Raw genomic sequence first — 17991 nt, forward strand, 5'->3', positions numbered from 1 at the left:
CGCCCTGCCGGCACGCCGCAAGGCCCCGGGGGAGCCGCACAGCGGCGGCGGCTGCGGGAGAGGAAACGGGGCTCGGGATTCACCTCGGGACTGGCGGCTCCTCACCGCCGGCAGCCCCAAAACCCACCCGCGGCCCGCGCTGCTTTTCTGCCGGAGGCAGCTCCGTCCACCCGCCTCTCTCCCGCCCCGCCGGGCGCCGGGCGAGGCTGCAGCGGGGTGCCCGTGCGAACCCGCCCGCCCGCGCGGTGCTCCGGCGCGGCCGGGCCCGACAAGCAGCGCCGCCCGCCGCCTCCCCACGGCGCCTGCGCGCGGCCGGCGGCGGCGGCACGTGAAGGTGTTGTGGGCACGTGACCCCGCGCGCCGCTCGGGCCCCGCCCCTCGGCGCGGCTCCGCCCCCGCCGTGCGCGAGCGCGGGCACGCGGCGCGGCCTGGCCCGGCCGCCCGGTGCCGCCGCCTCCCGGCCCCGCCCCGCCCCGCGCCGCCGTCTCCGCCGCCGCCGCCGCCCCGCCGGCCATGAGGCCCCGCCGGCGCCCCAGCGCGGCCCCGCGTCGCGGCTGCTGAGCCTCCGCTCGCCCCGCCGCCGCCATCGCCCTTCCCGCCCGCGCGGGGACCCCCCCTCGGCTCCCCTCCCTCCTCACAGCCGCCGCCATGTTGGGCCGGGAGCCGCAGCGGGGCCGCCACTGAGCCCCGGAGCCTGCGAGGAGGAGGCGGAGGAGGAGGCGGAGGAGGAGCCCGGGCCCGGCCGCCCCGCAGAGCCCAGCGCCGGCCGCCCAGCCGCAGCCATGGCGGAGCAGACCTACTCCTGGTGAGCCGCGGGGCCGAGGCCGAGGGGGGGGGGGGGGTCCGGCCGGGCCGAGCGCGGCCCCACGCGGGGCCGGTGTCCCGGGCGGGGCGGGGGGACCGGCGGGGGGGGGGGCTGCGGCGGGGCCGGGCCGGGAAGGGGCCGCGGGCTGAGGGCTCCGCGCGGCTGAGGAGGAGGGATTAGGGGGAAGGGAGGAGGAACGGGCTGTGCGGATCCCCCCGCCGGCAGGCGGGCAGCGGGAGAGGATCGCCGGGAGCCGCGGCGGGGCTGTCAGCCCCTGGCCCGGGGGGCTCCGTGTGAGCTGATCTCCGCACGGCCTGGAGAGGGACCGGAGCTCGCTCACGGCTCCGAGGCTGCAGGTCACCTCTGCCTGAAGGGAGATTTATGCCAGTGCGGGCTGGTAAGTCGGTGGCATGTGTGTGTGTTTTCACCTAGCGACAATAAGCTTGGGCTGTGTACAGGAAATAGAACGGCGAGGAAAGAGACCAGTTCCTGTGGAAAGACGTGAAGTATAGCAAATGAAAGGGCATTTTCTTCTGTGTCCTGACACTGTCTCGGGCCTAGCTGGCAGTGGATCAAAGAGACGGGGTGCAGTTTCTTCCTGTAAATCTGGGGGGTTTGTGCTGTTGTGGATCACAGCCAAAATACCTCAAATAATTTACCTGCACATCATCTCTATTGACCTGGTCACTGCAGCAATTTACTGTGATAGTCTCACTGCATTTTACATCCAGTGATGTCATATAGAGTTCTTTCTTAGATTTTTTTGAAAAAAGCTACTTGTTTTGAAATAAGTCCCCTATTTAAAAAGGAGTTAGGTCTTAGGTTTTGACCTTGGTATGTGCTGAATGTGGAGAAGGGATTGAATATGCGACAAACATCTCTATTCTGAATGGTCCCACTACTTTTTTAAACTTGGAACCCAGTGGGGTTTTCTGTTCTGCCACATGTTGAGACTTTGGCAGCTCCTTCTTCCCTCTCCTGTCTCTTCTCTGTCAAGAACCACTGTTTGTACCGGTCTTCTGCTTTCTGGATTTTCTTACTTTGTTTCACAAGCTCAGTTCAGGCAGTGCTCTGGTATGCTTTAAAACAGCAGTGAAAAGACAACTCTGTTGACTTAAAAGATTGTTTACTTATTGACGTAGTAAATGAATATTGGTACAGATTTAGGCAGTTTAATGTAGTTCAGTTAAATGTGTCTTAGTGTGTTTTAATTGCAGAACGAAATTATAAATTCATAAACTCTGGGGTTTGCCAGCTTTCTGGAAAGAAGTAAATGAAACAAAATGTCAGTTATACATTATTTTGATCTTGACTCTTGCTTTTTTGAATGAGTGTTTTTGCCACGGTAATAGTCTAAAGGGAGGGTTTTTAACAGAGGCTGGGAGAAGGATTTGCTCTTCTGTAGGCTGTGTGTTTTAGGGGAATGAAATTGTGATTTAAGGTGTTCACTGTGTGCTGGGTGGATCTGAAGAGTGGAAGGTCTTTTACGGTACTGAGGCTGTAGCAGAATGAGGACATGATGCTTATGTCTTAAAGCACTGTAATTCTATGTCTGTATTCTCTGTGGTGTCCTCATGGACCTGAGGTTTCTGTCACTTTGCATTTTTACCTGTAATCGGCCTTGCCTGGGAGCTGTGGAGCAGTGGACAGAGCAAAAATCCAATTTCAGTCATGCTCTCTCCTTCTCTGTGGATATTTCATTGCTTACACTTCTAACAACAATCTTGCCTCGGTTTATTTACAGTTGCGGCAACGCAGCTCAGCATAAAATTGACCAGTGCTTTAGCACTTTTAGGAAAATGTGCATTTTGCCACCTGGGGAGCCCGGAGCTCGCGTGCAGTGCCCGGAGCTCCCTTTGGGAGTGGCCGATCCCACCCTGTCCATGTGCCAGCTCCTTTCTCTGTGTTGCTTTCCAAGAGCAGGCGTGTTCTGTGGGGCAGTGTCCAGCTGCTGTACACATACCTCACTTCGCATCTGAAAGGACATCATTAAGAAAAGGATTAAAAAAATCCTTTCACCCCCCCGTGTCTCTGCATGGCTGTGAATTGGTTCCTGCCTGCAGCAGCACTTCCCTTTTGTCCAGGTGCATGAGGCTTGGTTATATCTGTTTGTCCCTAACTGTCTGCACACGTTGTTGAACCCCTGTAGCTTCATAAGGTGTGATAAAAGCTTACTGGGGGTTTGATTTTTTTGAAGGAAAAAAAAAACCTCAGTTGTGTTAAAAATACTTTGAAGAAAGGTACTAGGCAGCTGAGAGTAGTGGACATGGGCAGTGACAAACAGGAAAAATAGGGCTTATTTCAGTGACTGACAGCCTTGTTAATGATGTTGTTTTCAAGAGATGAGAACTAATTCTCATCCTGCTCTATTAATTGTTTTGTAAGTATGAATCTGAGATTTTAAGGTAGGTTTATATATTTATTTCAATTTCTAAGTGAACTGAATGCAATTACCTTCTTTTATTAAGAAGGAAAGACTTATGCTTTTTCCCCATCTCTGTCATAGTTTTAAATACATGAGTTATCTTTGGACACTGTTTTTGTAAGGTATTTCTGCTCACAACTTCTTTTTTTCTTCAGTAATGCCCACACCAATAACCATATGTACTTTTATTTTACTCTTTTTTTTAGTGTCTTAAGTCATCTTGCTGAGCCAGTATTTCAGACAGAGGTGTCTTATCCTGAAAGGAGGCTCAGCTGAGAACTTTGCTGGTGAAAAAGAATACTGTCTTCCTGGAAAAACTAATTTTAATGTGAAATGTGGCATAAGTCCCAGATGAAAGTACTCCTTCAAAGAAAGTGGACTTTTTAAAAGAAAGGGTGTTTGAATCAAATGCTTTTCAGTAGTGAGTAAAGAAACTTTCTTTGTTAAGTTCCTGCAATAATAGAAGGAAAGGAGAGCCGTGTATGATGCTGCTGCACGGCAAGGTTGTTCATGATTTTGTAGATTAAATAGGAGCTAAAATTAGTTTTCTACAAGTGGAATTGAATGGGAGAGGAAAGAGGTTGTTGAATACCCATTTTCCCCCTTCTTCCTGTCTGTGCTTTAGCAAGGAAATGGAACTGGGTAGTGACAGAAGTTTCTGCTACAGCAGAGGAGGGAATAAATATGGGCAGAGCAGTATATATACGTGTGTGTGTGTAAGAGATTAGTAAACACCAATAAATTTGCCTTCAGGCACCAAGCTCTTGAAGGTATGACAGCAGATGAGTGTGGAAGCAGCAGGACCTAGATCATTACTTTGTCAGATACTTGGTCTGTCCTTAATTTCCAGCATTTTGTGGTGAATTTTTTGTGCTGGAGCCTACAGAGAAGGCCCAGCACCACTGGTATCTTGTTTATCTTCAGTCAGTAGGTGTTTAGTGTTTTCCAAGGCCTGATGTAACACCCCCTCCCTTTTTACTGCTGGCCAGTCTGGCAATAGAGATTGCTTTGTTCTTTTTTTGCCCTTTGAATGCACAAAAGATTTTCACAGCTTCCTTCATTTGTGAGGAGTGAAGAAGGGGGTTTCTGCACCAAAATCAAATATATTTTTAATATTTCCTTTCCAAGAGTGTTTTCTAAGTAATAAGAATTGCCCTGTGTGCCCTCTCAGGGTGGTGATCTGGAGACAGACTGGGAGAGCAAGCTAAGAACAAAAAAAAAAAAGAAGGCACTGTATTGAGTCACTAATCTTAAAAACAACTGAACTCCCTCTTAAATGTTATAATCAGTGGGATGATTCTTGTATTAGCCATCAAATGTTTCATGAGTGAAATGGTGATATATTTAGAAGCTTCTCTTCATAATGCAAAGGGTGTGGAAATTAAATCTAATGATGTGTCAGAGTAATCAAACTACTGGGTTTTGGAATAAGTGTAAGTGCACAGTGCTGTCTTTGCTCCTGGGAGGATTCAAATTGGTTGGTGTTAGAAGTCTTTCTAGATTCAGAGGTCTGAGAATTTGCTTTGATTGCAATTTAGCATTTAACGTGCTGCTGCCATGAATTAAAATGCAGTTTCTTCCAGAAGACTCAGGTGGTGCTTTCAAGTCTTAGTTGGCTGGATGAGATGTGTATGTGGGAGGGCAGGGAGTAAGAGGAGCTACAGCTTGCTGACAGAACTTGTCAAGTGCTAGTAAAATAATTTTTTGCATTCAGGATTTTTCAGTTGTTTGCTCAGTTTAGGTTGGGAGGCCTTAACTGACTAATTAAGGTGTTTTGAGGAAGGGAGGCAGTTTCCAACAGAAAACAAATTATTCACCTGAATTTTTAAAGTATGGCACTTGATAGGCAACAGATTGCAAAGCACATAGATGAAATCCTGTTGTGCTGCTGTCAAAAATCTGTCATGGAGTCCTGGCATGCAGACCAGGAGTTTGGCCCTTAGTGTTACATTTTTCAGGAACTGAAATTACCGGCCACATTCCATTTTAAGGATTGTCAGGAGCCTCCTGAAAACAAGGATGTCATTGTATGAATGTGCGTGAGGATCTGGCATGAGAAAAGCGACTTAAAGCTCAGTAAATTGGAGACTATCAGGTTTAGAGTTCATGTGTTTGTCTGTCAGGACCAGCCTCACTTCACTTGTTGGTTTCTCTCCCTGGAGCTTTTGCTATCTCAGGCTGTGTATGGTGTAGGCAGGGCACTGTCTACAGACAGCCCTGGGCTGGAAGACAAATAAAGCAAAGAGCGTGGGATTAGTAGAAGTTTACAGTTACTTGAATGTCCATGTGTATAGTGACTGATTAGCGCAAGGAAAAAAATCCTCCTGTCAGTGATTGCTAATTGTAAGGCTGTATTTGCTAATACATTAATAATCTTTAAGAAAAAAATTAATGTGGAGAACGTAAATCAGTTTTTCTCTTAGTGCTGGTGTGCAGTATATCTTTTAATTAAGATTTCTGTCACCTATTTTTATTAAGATTTCTGTCAGTTCTGCATTGAAGCTTTTCAGGGTACCATGGTAATACAAGTTAATGGTTCCTTTAGTTTTACCCAGTGACTGGAGGTCTTGGCTGGGATGCAGGAGATCAGTTCCATCCCTCAGGGTCTCTGGCCTTGCATCTCTCACCTTCTAGGGGAGCGTTCTCATCACCAAACTATGTGTTATTCAGAAGTTGAGCTTTGTGTGTCCACTTCAATCTGTTTCACTCGGTATAGAATACTGCAAATATTTGCTGGGCCAGGAGGCAGACGTGCCTTTCTGCCTGGGACTGCAGGGAGGGACCTGGATTCCACTTCCTGCCGGGATAAAAACCTGGTTGGGAAGACTGAAGGGTCTGTAGTTTGTGGGGGCAGTTCAGGCTGCTTTTCTAGGGATGAACAGTTGAACTTCCATGAACAGAAGATGACCTGAACATGATTTCTTGTGTCACAGGTGAGTGAGTGCTTAGGTGTTGGATTGTTCCACCAATATCAATACTTGTGCCTGTGGTTCGTGTGAGGTGTGATGGACCTGACAGCATTTCTTTCTTCTGCTGAAGTGTAGGATCCAGTAAATTGCTTATTTTGTGCACTTTGGGATTTTGGTATGAGATAAGCAGTGTGATGCTGTTGGAATTTGAGGAATTTTGTGGGAACCACCAGGCAAATTAATTGAGGATATTGAGTTCTTTTGAGATAAGTTGTGTTTTGGTGAATACCGCCGTTTTTAACACTAGATTCAGTTGCTGAAAACTCAGTCATTTGTCACTGAAACACAACACCAAAAAATGGGTACTTAGGAAAACTTCCTACAAAAAGTACTTCGAAAAATGTATCATACTTTTTTAAATGCAGCGATTTTTATTTCCTAAAATTTGAAAGAAGAGCAGAGCAGACTCTGGTCGTTTTCGGTATCTCAGCTATTTTATTATTTTGATGATGTGATGTGCAAACATCTGTGACATAGGTGCCATTGCCTTTATTGCCCTTTGACATTTTATGATGACTCTAAACATTGTAATATACTCTAAAAGCAAATAATTGGCACAAGTTGTTTAGTCAGAACAGTCTGATTTGATCCTGGTGACGTATGAGGAAAGTTTCCACAAAGAACCAAGGGTGAAATTTGTAGGGAAAAAGCTGTGCACATTTTCTCTCTGGTGCTGCATTGTTTTAGTGTCAGTGATTAGGATGGAAATTCGCAGGAGTCAGGCAGTGATGGGCGTTGTGTGGAGTGAGGCACAGGCTGGTGTGCCTGGACGGAATCCAGGCAGGCAGAGCCACTCTGGAAGGTGATGATTTAATAAGATTAATGGAGCATATGTGTCATTGCAACACTTGCTGATCCCCTTTCTCTTTAATTCTTCCAAGGATGCTTATGTTGATGATCTCTTCTTGTAAATCTTTCAGTGTCTGTGCCTGAAATACTCTGATCTGCCAGAGCAGGGTTCTCCCCTCATGCTTCCCAAGAGCAGCTCAGCTCTCACCATACATTAAGTGTCTCTCTGTCCACTCGAACCACCATGATGACATTATCCCAGAGCTCATTAATTGTGGAGCTGTGTTGCTGTCATCTTCATTATTAGATTCTGTTGAGTATTTCTTTTTAGGGCCAGACCTAGGCCTGAGGTCTCAGATTCCCTTGGAGAGCCTCCATGTCTGTGTGTCACATTAAGTGCCGTGCTATAGACGGGGCTGTCAGAAAATCCCAGTGTTCTGCTGGCTTTCCAAAGGGATACTTTGGAACTGATAACTAACCAAGTAAACATTGTTAATATCTTACAGCAAGGAGGATTCAAAATAATAAATGTAAGAAATGAGGCTGAAGTTACTGTTTTTTCAGGATGTCAGAAAGGAGGTTCTTTAAAACCATCACAGCCGGTGTCATAAGGTAGGGGAGAATGCACTAAGATAATTCTCTACTGTACAGTGTTATGTTTAAGATTCCTCCTTTATTGCTGAAGTTGACAATATAGAAGTTGGAGAGATAAAAATCCTATCTCAGAGTTTGTATGTGGTAGCATTTTCCCTGACCAGTGGAATCTGAAGGGAAAATTACACTGTTTCACTCTCATTTTTTTTCCTACTGTGACTCCAGGTTTGGATGTTCTTCATTTATTTCCTGTAGCTAGTTCATAGACTTTTCACCCAAGAAGTTATTTTCCCATGCAGGCGGGTATGTAGCCAAAGATTGTGGAAGGATTCTCTTCCATTTTTGTGCCATAACCTTGTTCCTGCAGGCACCTCCACAGCGAAGGGCGTGTGGGGGAAGCAGGAGGAGACCCAGGGGCTTCCACCCGCTGTTCATACTCAGTCTTTAACTTCAGCCATGAGCTGGCAAGCTTACCTTGCCTATTCAAGAAATAGATTCAAATCTAGATTATTCTTCAGTTCATCTAAAAGGAAAAAAATAGTTCTGTGCAGCATAAACTACTGACTGCTAAAGCCAAGCTTCCTTCAGTCCTCTTAGTTGTATGCAGTTAGTACATCTCTGCTTGCTGGTTTTGGAAGTCCAAATTTCCTTCTTCCTTCCTATGGACTCTGCTGGTTTTTGGACAGAAATATCTTTTAAAAGTCCTTTTGTTCATCTGATAAGTAGCCAGCAGGTAACTTCTAGCAAATTTGCAATGATATATAATTTAAAGTATATTTCAAAGTATTTCAGAAGTTTAGAGATCAACAGAAATGTTAAGAATTGATAGTGTTTCACTGAATCACAGAAGTCTGGGAGCTCTGCTTACACCATTTTCTCATGACACTAGTTCTGCAAATAGCAGCTTCATGTTAGAATAGCAAAAACTTGTACACGTGGATTCATGGTGCAGGGTGGTTTCAGGTGGTACAAAAACATCAGGTGATCTCAGCTTGTAAATTTGGTGCACATCCCTCTACAGCAGTGACGTTTCTCTACAGCACTGACAGTTTTGCAGAGGGGTTCTCTACATGGGTAAGGCTAGGCGCAAGTGTATATCCTCAGGATTTACTTTAATTTCAATCATTACTGGAATAATAAGCCCAGCTTATTATTCCAGTAATCAGTCAGTCTCAAGTGACTCCAGTTGAGATAGCACAGCTTGGACAAGAACCAGCATTGCAAAATGTTTGAGCTGTGGTAGTGCAATTAGCAGGACAGACGTGAGCACAGCAGCTGAGTTATGGCTCCACTCAGTCTTAGTTCTGGTGTCTGTGGCTCCTGGCCATCTGACATCCCTTCCCTGGTCAGATAGATAGAGCAGACTTAAAACTTGATTTAAATTTATCTGGAAACTTTAGTAGTGGGTAGAAATCCAGCAGTGAATTCTGAGTAATTATTGTAGTTAGTATCAGCCAGCTGTCGGTACAGATCCACTGGATGTGTAAGACCAAAGCTCAGTGGTGGGTTGTTATACAAAGCAGTGATTTTACTGGTGCCACTTTACAGGTGGCACTTTGTGATTTGTCTCACCATCATCTCTGTCAGACCCATTTGCAAGATAAAATAGGTGTAGTGTGACTTAGGCTTATTTAGTCAATGGGAAGTCCCTTCTCTAGGTCACTGTTAGCTAAAGGTGAGGTAGGTGAAATAGCAAAGGAGCAAACAGAGCTGGCCTATATGGATTTCTGCAGCCTGCGTTGCAGACTGCTGAGGAGAGGTGTGTCTGTCTTGCTTTCTAGGTTTGATGGCGTGAGGTCATTGTGGTTGGTCCTTTTTAGCAGTTCAGATTGATGGGCTGTGTGCTGGAGGAAAGATTATCTGCTCCCTGAACTCTCCTTGAAGTGGCTGATCCTATACCTTCACTTCAATAGCTGCTCCAAGAAGTTACCACAAAGGGCTAAAAGCTCTCATGGGGAATATTATGATCTCTGCAGGGTTTTGAAGATGAAGAGTAGAATCTAATTAAGCTTTATGTTGAAAATAGTTTAAAGAGTGCTTTCTTTCCTCAAGAAAAAGGAAACTTTAAAGCTAAATAGCAGAGAGCTGAACTTTTTTCCTTTAATTTTCTGCTAGGTTGACTACTTCTAAAGCAGATGCAGCTGTAAGCAGTTACAGATGGTGTGGAACAGAAAGAACCTCTTTATCATGTTTAAGAGCCTTAGAAGAACCCCAATGTTAGTATTCCAGCTACTTATTTTTCTCTTTATTTTTTATATTTTTGCAGCTAAAAAAAGCACACCACCTTAAAGCTGAATCAAAAGATGAGAAGAGTCTGCCATAAACCAAAAATATTTCTCTGCGGGGGGGGGGGGGGTGGGGGGTGGCTTTACTGGAAAAAGTTTCATAAGATTTCCAAAACATCCTCTTTAAAGAATGTTCCTACTTTTTGTTGTCGTAAGAAAAGCTTCTTTGCTATTAGGGCAGGAGTTTGTTGAAAACAGTCTCTGTCTGTTCTGCTACCTGTTTTTCACACCTGGAACTGACTGAGCTGCTGTAACCCTGGGGGTGTGAATGTCCTGTGCTTCTGCGTGCAGGTTGTGAGGCAGCGATCAGCCCCTGGCCAGTGGAGCTCAGGACAACTCAAGATCCTTTTATTTTTGAGTTTGCCTCTCAGCAGGAGGTGGCAAAAGCAGGGTGCCCGTTTTGATGGTCAGTATTTTGTATTTTCATGCCAGCTGAATCCCCTCGTGACTTGGTGCAGTTGTGAATGGTCATGTTCATTTCTGATCCTCACCAGCCATCATCTGACAACGTGAATTTGTCTTAATAGAGGGCCAGCATGATGAAAGCTGCTTAAATCTGGCTAGACAGACTGGCTGCTCTATAGCTTTGACTGACACGGGAGTGTACTTTTACTGCTGTCACTGAAGAGTTGTACTTGGGTGCTGATGGTATTGACTCATTCTTTTGTGGAATGTTGATAAAATAATATTTCATTCTACCCAGGCACGTGGTGATAAAGTGAAATCCTGTCCTTTGTGGGTAAAACAACTCATCAGTAGCGCTCACAGCTGCTCTTTCTGACAAGGTCATATTGGTCAATTTGACTTTGGTTCCGACTTGCTCATTGTAAGGTGTGATTGTTAAATGCTTTCATTAAACTGCTGGTTGTTAGTTTTATTTTTTTATCTGACTTCTGAATACATTGCTGAAAAGAGTTTGGATTTCTAAGCACGTAATCAATAAATACCAGTCTAAATGTCAGAGGTATGAGGTGTGGTTTTGGTTTGGCTTTTTAACTCAGTGGTAGAGTCAGTATAGGTGAGAAAACATCCTGTTTTCTGGTTTCTGTGATAAAAACGACCAACCTCTTTCATACTAGAGAGCCCACTATGTCTTGACAACTTAAAAAAAATTATTAGTATCAGGATATTCTGCATATTTGTAACTTAAGTACAAGAATTGCTGTGGAAATGAAACCTCAAAATAAGACTTTTTTTTTTAATGTTGGGATAGAAGGATATGTTTTGTCTAGGAAGCAATGTAGTGTTCAGATGAATATCCTCCATACCTGAGGCGACTGTAATGTCTTTGTACACTAAGTCTTGGGTGAGTGTTCTTCCATCAGTTAGGCCAGCTGCATTTTTGAACCTGTGTAATCTCCAAAGTGATGATTCCTAGTTTAGGGAAAAGGTCCAGACCCTGGACTCTTGGCTGTGGTATCTTCCTGGGACCTGTTCTAGGTGTTAACCCAGTAGTGCCAGCATGTATGGATATGTTAACCTTTTGTCACATTCATTGCCAAAACCCCCTCTGTCTCACAGATAAACCGGCTGTGTGGTTCTAGTACAAGTATTCCTGCTCTTTCTTGCTCTGAACCACTGTTTTTCTTCAGTTGTTGCATTTGCTTTATGAGGAGGCAGTGACTTAGCAAGGAGATGGGATTTGCAGCACATTCTGCTGTCAGAGTTCTGCTCTGCATGACCAGCTCTGTCACTTACAAAAGAAATGTTATGAATGTGAATAAATCCTTCTTCTATTAGTCCTTCACTGCAGTGAGTATCATACTCCAGATAGTTAGAGCAAGGTTAGATGGAAGAATTTCTCTACTGCTGGTATGTCGAGAGTGACCAAGCCCAGAACTGGGCACAGACTTTGTGGTGGTCTGGGGCAGGTTGGTCTCCTGCAGTGCAGCTTTTATTAGAGCCCTGGGATGCCTGTGCAAGATGAGGAGCAGGGCTAGAGTGAGAGCCTGGGGATAAAGGATGGAGCTGGTAAAGAGGTTAAGCAGGAATTTGCAGACTGTCTTTAGGTAATACTGTGAGAGCGAGTTAGGCCACTCAAGTATCATCTGTGTGTCTTGAGTGAAACTGTCCACATCAGAGAGGATCAACTTCATCTTCTGATTTTGGCTTCTGGACGAGCAGAAGTGATCAAGTATGGCATCAAGTAGTGGTATTCCTCTGTGTGCTTGTTAGGAAACCTGCTGTACTTCTTGTGTGTGTTCTTTGTGTTGCTTCAGCTGGAGATACAGGCTTTGGTCTGAACTTTTCTGGTTTAGTCTGTTACCAGCCTCTCTGCATCCCATAAGAAATCAGGTTACAGATTTAGTAAGATTTGTTGTCATAAATATTGAAGTAGTCCTTTTGCACAGTGTGTTGTTTCCTGTCCAAGCAAAGCTGCCAAAACTATTACAGTTTGTCTTGCAGAGCATTACAATAAGATTTTCAAGGTGAAGTCATTCATGAGGTCCTCAGAGGCGACGCAGCTTGTCCTGTCTCTGGTTCTGGGTTCTTTGTGCTGTTTGGCAGGGCGGTGGCAGCTCTTGGGGCAGGGAGGGAGCAGCAGCGAGTTCAGTTCACACCTTGGCAGGTGTCAGACGGGCTGAGCCCTGGGGCTGTGCAAAGCCTGTGCTGCTCTGGCTGGACTGAGGGACAGTCTGAGCACAGCACTGCTGGGGGGCTCTTGGCAGAGTGGTGCAGGCCAGCAAGAATTGCCCTGTATATCCTGACAGTCCTCCCTTTCTGCCACATAATAATCTGTTTTCTTTTGTCCTTTTTTACTGCTTGCTGGCACTATGACAACCGTAATATTCTGTGTGTGATGGAACCTTGACAAAAAATATGCCGGGGATGATGTGCCTGCCTCAGGTGCACTTTAGATGAACTTAGCCCTGGATCTGCAGCACATTCTGACTCTTGGGTAATGTGACTGTTAGAGGACCAAGAAAAGGGTGGAGCTGGGCAATTAGTTGTGTAGAGTTTTTATCTTGAACGATCTTATTCAGAAAAATGCCACTTGGGGACGTGGATGGCAATCAGGGGCTGGGATGAGACTGAATTGCATTAGTCGAGCACAGGCTGTGTTTTCTTATGTTAAAGACTCAACTATCTGGAACCTGCTTCAAATAACTTCCTGCTCCAGTTCTGGAAGACACGAATACAGTTCCCTTTCATTAGGGTAAAGTGTGAAAATTTGTTATCCCTTGTTAGTAATAGTAGTCAGCCCTTATTTTGCTGATCGTAGTTGAACTATTGGAAGTTTTTGGTAGTGGAGTTTTTCAGTGCTGTTAGGAAACTGGCTGCTGAATGTCCTGTACCTTGGTACTGCATAGGAAATGGATAGCTTTGGAGGAGCAGGATTCTAGAACTCTGTGACAATCTATTTATAGTGTCTATGTGACTAATTTGGAAAGGCTGCAGTGCTATAGTCTTTCCAAATTTGTTGAAGCGAGATCACAGAATCTCCCGACCCCTCTGGACACTGAATAATGCCCCAAATCATCCAAAGAGATCCAACTTATCCTTCATTTCTGTGACTGCTAATTCTTTTGCGGACAGTTTGTACAGAGAGAGGAACAAAGGAAATAATTTAAAAATAGTTGTAGGAATGATGTGAATTCATGAATCTCAGCTACTGTGGTGCCTTATCAGGGGAGTGATGTCCTGTAGTTCTGTGCAAGCACTGTAAAATGAAGCAAGAATGTAGACTTTATTACAGTTGTAGACACCTGAGGACAGTAACTCTGCAACACGGCCAACTAATAGAAATTGGTAGTGCTCTAATTTTGGAAACAAAAGTTGCTTTGAGTTGTATTTGTTTTGTAACTAAACGTATCTTGGGTATGTATGTTGAGATATTTTTAGTAATCAATGCTGAGTGGATGTTTTCTTGATGGGGAATTTTTAGCATGTTGTAACTAGGCCTTTTTTTGCTTTAAAAAAAAAAATCTTACTAAACTTAAGGATATGCCACCCACCCATTTCTGATGCAAGGCAAGTGGGCTACGACCAAATGGTGATAAAAATCCCTCACTACTCTAATGCCATTTGCAATTTGCTTCACAAGCATAATCTTCTTTCAAGTTGCTTTGTATGATATAAATATATCAGAAGTTGCTTTTGATTTTGCAGTTAGGGAATTGACCAAACTGAATTGGGTGCCATTCTTTCCAAGAGGAAAGATCCTTTGAATGTGGAGGTGTGCTGGGTAGGGCTGAAGGAAGGTGGTGTGGTCTGGCTGCTGTGTGGTAGTGGTGTGGTTCTGAATTCCTCTTGAAGCGTTGCTCTGGTTTAGATCAGTGACAGACCCTCCTTGCTGCCAGCCAAACTGTGCTGTCCCACCTGGAAAGTCAGGGAAACTTAAAGCAGAAAATGTGAGGAGAACGGCTGAGAAACCCTTTCCTCACTGTGTTGGTTGGATTTAAGATCTGTGTTGTTGTTTTCATGACGCTAAGAGAGAATTGGAAGTCCATGATATCAGCAGAGTGTAGTGACAGGGTAATCAGTTACCTGCTTTGCTTGTTAACAATTGGATTCTGTACCAGGCGTAATTTTCACACTGAGGCACATTCCATACAGTCAGAATGGAAATCAGGAGCTGGTGTGTGTTTCTGTTTGGTGGAATGGCTTCTGTACTTCGGGCCATTTGCTTGGGCTGGAGGCTTTTTGTTGTGTTTCTTTCTTTCTTTCTTTTAGCAATTGATAATTGTTTAATCCCTTGAAAGAAAACAATTGCTACTGAATGGCACCAGAAGTCTGTAATCAACTGCTGTTTCACCACAGTTTGCCTGTGACAATTGTCTGAACTTTGTTAGGAACTAGCACAGTCGTGTTTGGACTTTTCCAGGCTTAGTTACTTACGTTTCTCATAGCTCACCATGAGAAGCATCGCGGCATTCACGTACCCGTATTGTGTTTTGTAAAGAGGTTTTTACCTTGTGCAATAGTCTGGCCTTGGATGTGGTAGAGATGCTTATATTTTTATTTGTCTTTTCCTAATAATGTCTCAGGAGGTGCATCTCCAGCCAGCGTCTTGTTTGAACTTTCAGGGAAATTACCATTCTGTGCTTTGAATATGTCCCTATTACCATGGCAAATAATTCATGCTGCTAATTAAGACACTGATAGAATTGCACAGAAAGATGGGCAGGGAAGGAGTACAGCTTACTTACACTCACAATTTATCTGTCTTGTAAATTTATAAAACAGTTACAGCCGAGGTGGTTTACCAATGAGGATACATGACCTGCTGATTCATGGTGCCCGTCTCCTGAAGGGAGCAGGGCAGAGCCCGACGTGTTTTTGTCTGGTGCATGTGGAGACACGGGGTTGGGAGCAGCGCTGTGCCCCAGCTCCATTTGTGTTCCACAAGAGAGAAACACACGGAGAGAGACCCCTCTGCCCAGTGCTCGGGGCTTGGAACGGGGAAGGCTGAGTTCCCTGGGGAACTGATGGCTCTGGCGGTTTCATGCTGAGCAGAGGTTCTTGCACGGGTCTTGCAAACCCAGAGGAGAGTCTTTTGTAGCTGTGAAATGAATGGGAAGCCGCTGCACGATCTGGCAAGTGAGCAATAAGTCCAGCAGACTATTTTGATGTTGGTTGGAGTTCAAAGAGAAATTAGGAGATCTAACTAAGGTATGTGTTAAACGATAGGGAAGTATCAATGCTGAAGAAAGCTGATGGCAGTCTTTGTTGTCCTCCTCTAATAGGAGAGACTCTAAAACTAATAACTGTTCTGTCTTGTGGCTGTGTATCGTAAACCAGATCATATTTCTGGGTTTTTTTTTTTTTTTTTCTTTCCTGTTGTTAGAGGTGAGATGAATTAAATTCCATCTTGCCTGAAATTTGGTGGGTAATTTGTATACTTTCTTCTCTCTTCAAAAACTGTTATTACTAAATCTTGTTTGACAGAAAAAGATGAAAATCATCGGCATTACCAATGGCATTGTGGTAGTTCATACTGCAGCGTGTCTGGGACTGGGTTGTACTGCCATTGCACACTTACTGCAGAAAATCAAACGCCTGATATTGAAAAAGATTGTTTTTCTAGTCTTTCTTCTTAATGAAAGATAATGTTTTCCTTTGTAAGGGCCTGTGTGATTAGATGTTTATCCTCTGTTCCCAGGGGAGCAGACATTGTGGTTCCTATTTTCTGTTTTGTGAAACAAGATTTCATATAGCTGACTACGTCTCTGGAATCTATGTCATTCTCCCCCTAAAATGAACTGAAAGCAAATTGGCTTTCTAAAACATGAAAGAAGCCTAGAGCAAACTCTTTGTCATCACATTCCTGGTCAAATCCAGCATTTGCCTTCCACAGAGTTTCTGATATTTAGTAATGTCTGTGGTTTCCCATGGGGTTGCTTAGGTGAACATAATAAGTGAGAGCTGTTGAACGAGAAAAGAATGAAGACTTCATCATGAGCTGAATTGAGCAAAAACTCTAGGGGGTTGCATGCATGTTTTGCATGTAGTCCTTTAAAACCGTACTACTTCTATCCCAGTATTTCATTCCTTTGCAATTAGTTATTAATCAGAGACAGAAAATACCAACTATTATACAAAACTTACAAAGATTAATTGAATTCTTTCTGGTATATACCAGAAATACATCAGAAGTTACGGAGTGATTATTCACATCCACTACATTTTAAACTTCAGCTCTGGGGTTGCATAAGTGCCTGAAGGGATTGGAGAGAGCAGAGGACACTTGTCAGCCCTGGGTGGGTGGAAGTGTGTCCTCCTCCACTGGCTGCACAGGGAGCTGGTCTTGGCAGTGCTTCAGGTGCCCAGGGAAGAGGGACTTGAATAACGTGTGTCCATTTGACTGAACATCGCAAATTCATAGATAGCACAGCAGTTCCAGGAAAAGGGAACTGTTCCCATCTCCCTGCTGAGGTGCAGCAAGTCCTGGTTGCTCACTGACACCTTGGCTCTGACTTGCACAAGTGCAACCTCAGCATTTCCTTGCAGCATCACTAAGAAATGTGAGCCCTTGCCTTAAGAGGTGTGTGGTTCTGTATGTGTTTAGGATTTTTAGAACTGGGTTGGGGTTGAAAACGTGTTTTCCAAGAGATACACTGATATGTTTAAAAATAATTTTGGGAGAGAGAGAAAAATATTTGGACAAACAGTGTTCAGTCCTGAGTAAAAAAAGTTGACTTGGAAGTAAAGTTCTTTTCATTTTTTATCTACAAATCATATTTGTCACCTTTTCGTCACATTTTTCTCTCTTTCTCATATTAAAATGTTTGTTCATTTTACATAATTATTTGCCTTTCCTTGCATTTCTAATACTTCGATTTAGAACTATCTTAAAATATAGACAATAAAACAGGCAAGGAAAATGTCTGAAACTTTGGGCTGTTGTGGTTGTTATTGTGGTTAATCCTGTGCAACACAAGCTGCAGTTGCTCATGTGTAAAATCTTAACTCAAAAAGTCTCCTCAGTGCCAAACAGTGATGAGACAGTGTTTTAAAAACAGCTTAAAATTTATGTTACCTACTTCCTCATAGTGCTTTACTTCTTACACAAAAGCAGTTTTCAAATAACACATTGAGGATGATTAAGGGATATTTTTAAATTTTGCATTTTACTTTATTCACTCTGCACAATCAAATCTGAATAATGCTATGAAAGTGGAATAGCGTTTTAATATTATTTTGGTCTCAAAATAGCATATTGTTTTTAGGTACAGGAATCAGAGCATGTGACAAACTCACTGTGAATTGTGTCTAAATTTAGTAGGTGTCTTCAACAATCAGCCAAAAATTCGAATGTTCAAATCAGCTTTGTCATCCTGCTACTACGTTTTCCTGAGTTTAACTTTTGTTGGAGTGAATTTATGTTCTAGTTCTGATGTGAGTGCTTTTGCCTGAAGGGTGCTTTGGAATGACGACTGTTCCAAGGGTGAACTTGGTTATTTTTAGGAAGGTTAAACATCTGGATGTTCACTACAGAACCCTTTCCAAGAAAGCATTTTGTTTCTGAGCAAGAAATATCAGCAGAAATTTAGATGCAGCATAGCAGAGTGTAATCTCTGTCTTCCCAGGGCACTGGGGTATTTTCAGACTGCTCTGTTGCCTAAAGTACCTCTGGGATTATGGAAGGATATCGGGAGGATTTAGGTCTGTAGTATTTTTGTA

At 44.0% G+C, this 17991-nt stretch overlaps 1 protein-coding gene across 2 annotated transcripts in view; it reads left to right on the forward strand.

Annotated features, from left to right (window-relative positions):
* The first annotated feature begins 505 nt into the window (after positions 1-505).
* Positions 506-17991, forward strand: part of SPPL3 (signal peptide peptidase like 3) — a 55792-nt gene continuing 38306 nt past the window's right edge. For both annotated transcript variants that reach the window (XM_066200146.1, XM_066200149.1), the window contains exon 1: positions 506-805. In XM_066200146.1, the coding sequence (XP_066056243.1) occupies positions 783-805 (23 nt within the window). In that variant the 5' untranslated portion in view covers positions 506-782. The remainder of the gene's footprint in view (positions 806-17991) is intronic.

Source organism: Chamaea fasciata, unplaced genomic scaffold (genome assembly GCF_029207755.1).
Source record: "Chamaea fasciata isolate MVZ Bird 193981 ecotype frontalis unplaced genomic scaffold, bChaFas1.0.hap1 SCAF_18, whole genome shotgun sequence".
Taxonomy (NCBI): Eukaryota; Metazoa; Chordata; class Aves; order Passeriformes; family Sylviidae; genus Chamaea; species Chamaea fasciata.